The sequence below is a fragment of the Bubalus kerabau genome, chromosome 1 (assembly GCF_029407905.1).
Source record: "Bubalus kerabau isolate K-KA32 ecotype Philippines breed swamp buffalo chromosome 1, PCC_UOA_SB_1v2, whole genome shotgun sequence".
Lineage (NCBI taxonomy): Eukaryota > Metazoa > Chordata > Mammalia > Artiodactyla > Bovidae > Bubalus > Bubalus kerabau.
The window spans coordinates 230,047,606-230,054,560 of NC_073624.1; the positions used below are offsets into that span (position 1 = coordinate 230,047,606).

The 6,955-nt window shown below is 48.2% G+C and overlaps 1 protein-coding gene across 2 annotated transcripts in view; it reads right to left on the reverse strand.

Annotated features, from left to right (window-relative positions):
• Positions 1–1,925: 1,925 nt before the first annotated feature.
• The window catches only part of PDE6A (phosphodiesterase 6A), a 77,446-nt gene continuing 72,416 nt past the window's right edge, over positions 1,926–6,955 (reverse strand). For both annotated transcript variants that reach the window (XM_055558302.1, XM_055558297.1), the window contains 5 exons: positions 6,259–6,322; positions 5,920–5,994; positions 5,167–5,250; positions 2,471–2,618; positions 1,926–2,063 (listed from right to left, as the gene is read on the reverse strand). In XM_055558302.1, the coding sequence (XP_055414277.1) occupies positions 1,993–2,063; positions 2,471–2,618; positions 5,167–5,250; positions 5,920–5,994; positions 6,259–6,322 (442 nt within the window). In that variant the 3' untranslated portion in view covers positions 1,926–1,992. The remainder of the gene's footprint in view (positions 2,064–2,470; positions 2,619–5,166; positions 5,251–5,919; positions 5,995–6,258; positions 6,323–6,955) is intronic.

Sequence of the window (6,955 nt, forward strand, 5' to 3'; positions counted from 1 at the left end):
TGTGTGTGTGTCTGCACGTGTGCACGCCTATGTTTGTGTGTGTGTGTGTGTGGAATTACATTGATGCATTTCTTGAGAAAGGTGCAAGAATTTCACCTACACAGAGGGACACATCTGCTTTGTTATTTATAATAGAAAGCTAAATTTTAATTTTTTAAAGGACACTGCTAATGATTGAGAATCGAGTTTTTAGTTTTGCTATTTTTTTTAATTGGTAGAGGATTTTTTATATATTTTTTCCATTTTGTTGGGTTGTGTCCTTATTTATATAAATACTTTATCCGTGAGAGGCAAGGAAGAAAACTTCTTTGCTTTTAATTATTGTGGTTGTCATCGTCCCTATTTTATTTCTGGTGTGATTTATCTGTTTTACCTTCTAAATGAGAAAATGTTTCCCTGTATTTGTACATTGTCAGATTCTATAGTTTCATAGATAATTTAACCAAATTGCTCTATGTATTATTATTCTGTGAGTATAAAGTTCTATTTTAATGTCTGTAAATACTTCAGAACTGGCTTCTTTTCTCAAACTCCACTGTGGAGTTATTGTTTACATCACAAAAACTGTAGAATCTCTATGCTCATGTACTGTAAATAGTGAAGTGATCTGCTTATAAATAAACTTAACAAATACACTATGGAGATTAAAAAGAAAATACCACCCACAGCTCTGCCCAGGTGTGTCTTTCTTTATTGGGTCCTGTGTGCTTGTTGAGGGTTACTCTGGCTACTAAGGAGGAAAAGGCTTCTAGTTTCAGGGTCATCTCTGAGAGAAGACCTCAGCCTAGGGTGCCTCTCCAAAATCTTCCAAGTTTACTTGTCCTTTCTTCATAGCACTTTTCATGGATCACAAGGAACCATTCAGACTTGCTTCCCATAACATTGTTCCATTACCAACTTTTTGCCAGTATGACTTAAAAAGCTATACCACCTTCTGAACGAGGACTCCCTTGTTTTGGTATATCTGCTTTTCCACACAAACACACTACATATATGTGCTAAAAGAGATATTTTGACATTATGGTTTCAGGTAAAGACACTTGCCAGCTGACAACTGTGGAACAGTCTCTGGACAGAGAATATGGAAAAGAGACTTGAATTGTGTACCATATTTGGGTGAACTTGAAACATTTTCCTTTGCTTACTTACTCCCAGTGAGAGCAGTGAAGAGTGGCATCTTCCAGGACCTTTCACCTTGGATGTGTGTGTTATTGCTGCGGAGTTGTCCTGGGTCGAGCCAAGATGGCCAGGCCTTAACACCTGGCATGGATCTGTCATTGGCTGCAGGCCACCACCCTCAGGCAAACTCTCCCTGCAGATGAGGTAATCCCGAAGGGACTGAGACTGAGGGCTGTCTGTTGACAGCGCTCATCGCTGCTGAGACCACGGTCTTCAGTAAAGGGTCTGGGCAGCTCATCACAGTATCCGCCACAACTGGGTATTAGAGGTTCATGTGTGGCATGCGATCATGATGTGATTATGTTTGAAAACACCCATTCATCTTTAAAGATGTGTAATGGAGGAGTCAATGATATGCCTGGAATTTGTTTTTAAATATTTCAGCTAAGGAAAAAAAAAAAAAAGAAAACTAAAAGGACAGATGAAGCAAATGCGGCAAAAATCCTGACGTTAGAATCTGCGTGATGGGTCGGAGTCAATTCATTGTGTAATTCTCTACTTTTGTGAAGGATTGCATATTCGTGTACTATAAAATGAAAGTATAAGAACACAAAAGATTCTATGTAAGCAGGTGAATCTGGCACTAATGTTTGAGTCTGTGAAAGCTAAAATGTTGGTTGTCACTCAATAAAAAGTTCTCACAGCTAAAAAAGAGGCTTGAAAGCCACTAGGAAAGATGTAAACTAAATTCTCTTTCAGTTTTCAAACCCCACAACTCTGACTTCTCGAGCAGGTGGAGTGTGGTTTCCCACCGGCCTGGGTGCTCTCGTCGGTGAAGGGTGGGGCCGGCCTGGGCCCTGGGTCCTCGCTCTGCTATTGGACGCAGCAAGACTTGGATGCAGGCCCGCCCCCAGGTTGCTTTCCTCCGGGCTGACTTCCTGCGGCTGCAGCGATCAGATAGGAAAGACAACACACCAGGTGAGAGGAGGCTGCAGCGGGCTTTCCCTCTGACCTTGTTTGGACCAAGAGTTGCAAACTCAAGGGCTTTTGGAGGTCCTACATCCACCCCTTTATTGGAGTTTTGTCCTACTCTGGTCAGGGGCAGTTGGGGAGGAGTAGAGGGGAGACTCCTTTGCTGGGAGCCTCAATCTTGGGAACCAGGCTGTGCCACTGCTGACGGTGTGATTTGACCACGACACTTCACCTCTGCGCGCCTCTGTGCTCTCATATGTAGAATGGGGGCAATTGGGTTATGGAATGGCTTGAATGGGCCTACGTGTGTAAAGCTCTGTGGTTGTGAGCACCCAGTGTGTGTGGGGTTGGGACCCCCCATCCTCCCCATTCCACAAACCTTGGTTGGCTGCCTGCTGTTTCTGCTTCTCCTCCTCCAGCCCCTTCATCTTGGTCTCGTACTCATCAGCAAGCGCTTTCCACTCCTTGCGGTTGTTGGTAATCCCATCCAGCATGGGAGTGATCTCCTCGTGGAAACGGGAGAATTCCTGCAAGAGACAGAGCCTCTGGCACAGGCACAGAGCCCTGGGATCCGGGCTCCGGGCAGAGCGCAGTGTGTCATGCCCTCACTGGAGTGAGCGTCCCCAGGGGGCGGCAGCTTCCATCACCCAGTGGTGTTAGAGACGACACTGTAGGGCCCTCAGTCACAAGGTCCCATACCTCGCTTGCGTAATACCCTCCTGTGGCACCACCTGGCTTTCAGGATGGAACACAAACTCCACAAGGCTCCCAGACCCAGTGGTCTTCCTCGTCAGCAACTGGAACCCTCCGGACATTCCAGATCTCTGTCTGGGCCTCACACCAGCTCGTTGCTTTGCTGGAACTCTCTAACTTCCCCCTCTTTTCCCTTGAGGGCTCTACTCAGATATCACTTCCCCAGGGAAGCCTCTTCTGATCCCCACGGTAAGTCGAGTCCTCTATTAGCAGCTCCCCAAACCTTACATTCCCACATCACATTTCACTGTAGTGACTCCTCCCTCTGCTAGTCTGCCTCCGGAGCTGTGCACTGGGGAGGCAGGCACATCTCTGCTCGTTCACTGGGGTGACCTTGGCCCAATACAAGGTCTGGGGCACAAAGATGCGACAAGGATTCTAAAGGTCTCGTAGCCCTAGAATAAAAATAATGCCTTTAAGCACATCGTGTGACAGTTTATGATGTTCTGTGTCTCCTTTGGTCCTCAGAAAACTCCTGCCAGGTGGGACAATGAGACTCCTCACTCCTAGATTTTTGGATGAAGAAATGGAGATGCAGATTGGCAGAGATTTGCATAAGGTGAGAATGGCACATCCAGGGTCCACTTCAGAAGTCAGCCAGAGCTAGCTGTGCTCAGATCAATTTTGCCACCAGCCGTGTGACCTTGGGCAGGTCCCCATGAAATTGGAACGGTACCTCATGGAGTTGCTGTGATAATGCATGTAACGCTCTTAGCCCAGTCCCCATTGTTTTGTATATTACTGATGATCACAGAGAGCATCAGCTACCCCCGCCTGTTGCTTGGAGGATCCCGGTTAGTCTGCGTTATATCAGAGATGCACTCGTGCGCCCCCTGCGGGCAGAAGGGCTGCAGCTCAAGTGAAAGTCACTTAGTCGTGTCTGACTCTTTGTGACCACATGGACTATGCAGTCCATGGAATTCTCCAGGCCAGAATACTTGAATGGGTAGCCTTTCCCTTCTCCAGGGGATCTTCCCAACCCAGAGATCACACCCAGGTCTCCAGCATTGCAGGTGGATTCTTTACCAGCTGAGCCACAAGGGAAGCCCAAGAACACTGGAGTGGTAGCCTATCCCTTCTCCAGTAGATCTTCCTGACCCAGGAATTGAACCGGGGTCTCCTGCATTGCAGGTGGATTCTTTACCAATGAGTTTATCAGGAAAGCCCTTATGCAGCAGAAAGAGCCCTCAAATACAGGGTCGGGCTCCCCCTCTGATGCTGTGTCCTAGCCCTGTCATTTCTCCTCTCTGACATCTGTCTTCTCGTGTAACATAGCCAAAATAAAAATAACCAATCAGAGGTGGATGGTGGCACAGATAATATGGATAGGGGCATGGCGGGTTTCTCAAGAGGGAGACTTTAACGTTGAGCCAGAGCTCAAAGAGAAAATTCAGAGTATCTTTCGACAATTGAGTAACTGTGACCTGTCATATTCCCACTAGCTGGGGAAGTTAGCTGGACATGTATCTGCTATGCTCCCCATGTCTCTGCCTGAAAAGATGATACATCATTTGACCCACAACTATTTACTGAACAACTCTGGGCTTCCTTAATAAAGGTTGGTAAAGAATCCACTTGCAATGCAGGAGACCCAGGTTCGATTCCTGGGTCAGGAAGATTCACTGGAGAAGGGATAGACTACCCACTCCAGTATTCTTGGGTTTCCCTTGTGGCTCATCTGGTAAAGAATCCGCCTGTAATGTAGGAGACCTAGGTTAGATCCCTGGGTTGGTAAGATCCCCTGGAGAAGGGAAAGGCTACCCACTCGAGTATTCTAGCCTGGAGAATTCCATGGACTGTATAGTCCATGGGGTCGCAAAGGGTCGGACACGACTGAGCAACTTTCACTTAGGATGTATGAAGCTGCAGGCTCTGGCCTGGGTGAAAAGTCACAGACGCTCTTATGGGGCTGTCCTGACAACCAAATACCACTGGAGGTGAGATGCATTTTGTAAAGTAGTACTCACAGGTCACTTGCCAGGGTTTTTTATTCCTGATATCATTTGGGAATCCCAATGGCACCCCACTCCAGTACTCTTGCCTTGGAAATCCCATGGATGGCAGAACCTGGTAGGCTGCAGTCCATGGGGTCGCTAAGAGTCGGACACGACTGAGCAACTTCCCTTTCACTTTTCACTTTCATGCATTGGAGAAGGAAATGGCAACCCACTCCAGTGTTCTTGCCTGGAGAATCCCAGGGACAGGGGAGCCTGGTGCGTCTATGGGGTCACACAGAGTTGGACACGGCTGATGCGACTTAGCAGCAGCAGCAGCAGGCTCATCAGAGACATTTTGCTGGGCCTGAGAAAGCGAAGGACCTACCTTGTAGACAAAGGTGCAAACAAAGTCGATGAAGCCAACCTGAAGCTTAGGGAGTTCATCCGCCTTGTTTCTGTCCATCATGGGCTGTCAGGGGGAGACAGAGTTAATTGCACTGGGCCCCTCTTGGGCTGATGCAGCAGGGAACCCATCCTATCTATGAAGTGAAACATTCTTCCAAAACAAAAACCCTCTTACTGGTCTCCCTGAATCTGGTGGGGAGCCCGTGGACCATTCCAGCCAAGTTTACTTTCAATATCGATAGATTCACAGCTGGACAGGTCTTCCCCTTGCATGGTCTGTGCTGTTAGCACAGAGCCATGGGAGGTAGACTCCTAGACTGTCGGAACTGAAAGGGAAATCTAAGTTTTGGCCACTAAGTTTTGGCATCTCTACTGAGCTGACTGAGCCAAGGATACACCTTAGAGGAGGGTCTCCAAACTTTAGGAGGGAGCATGTTGCTGGGCCCACCTCCAGAGTTCCTGTGCAGGTAGGTCCAGGGTGTGCACGGGGGGTGAGGGGGTGGAGTGGTCTGTGGGTTTGCATCTCTAATGTGTACCCAGGTAACAAGGTTGATGGTGGTCTCCAGGGAACACACTTTGAGAACCACTGCGTTAGGGGAAGGTCATCTCTGTGGTAAGGTCACACATCTGTGTGTCAAGGATGAAGAGGCACATCTCTCCATCATGGCCAGATCACTGCTCTCCACCAAAGATCACATGCCCAGTATCAGGCTGAGGTCCCTTCTCTACTCACAATGGGATTCTGTTGCAGCACCGTGCGCTCCAGGTCACCTTGTTCCCAGAATTCAGCAGCAACCAGCAGAGCCACCTGCAACAGGCAGACGCCCTCCATGGAGTCAGGTCTCAGCCCCGGTCCTCCCACCCTGCTCCCATCCCTCTTGGGCTTCCAGCTCAGCAAAAACACCCCACTCCTGCCCCACCACCCCACTATATGTCATCACAAGAGATTGCCACATCTTGCCAGAGGATGATGGAGCAGTGGGCTGCCTCAGCAGCTAGAGAATCCAAGCTGCATTAGCTGCTGTCACCAGGACTGGGATGCTCCTCCTCTTAGGACAGGAGGAGTGCGTACCTTGCTCTGCACCTCCCAAGGCTTGGTGATGGCTGAGAGATCACAGGCGGTCATCATCATGGCCCTGCACACAAGGACACCATCCATCAGTCCAGAGGCAGTCAGTGCTGTGTATCTGGTTGATTCCATCTAGCTCTTCTTTTTGTGCCCCTACTAGTAGGTGGCCTCATCCCATTGTGAGCAGAGGTGTCAATGCCCACCTGCATCTGAAGGTCAGGTTTTGTAGTCAAACAGATTTAAATCCTGCCTTTGTCAGTTATTAGGAGTTTGGCATTAAGCAATTAAACTAAGTTCTGTGCCACAGTTTCCTTGTCTGTAACAATACTGCTACTTTCTTCATGGAGTGAGTGCAAGATTCAATGAGATAATGTGTGTAAAAATCTTAGCATGGTGCCTAGATATATTATGTGCACAATGTGTGTGTGTGAGTCAGTCGTGTCTGTTTGTGACCCTGTAGCCTACCAGGCTCCTCTGTCCATGGAATTTTCCTGGCAAGAATACTGGAGTGGGTTGACATTCCCTTCTCCAGGAGATCTTCCCAATCCAGGGATCAAACTGGGGTCTCCTGCATTGCAGGCAGATTCTTTACTGTCTGAGGCACCAGGGAAGCCCACGTGCACAATAAACTGGCAATTATCAGGAACACATGTTGAGATTCTATACATTATGTGCCCCACGCTGTTCTAGGCATTTTATA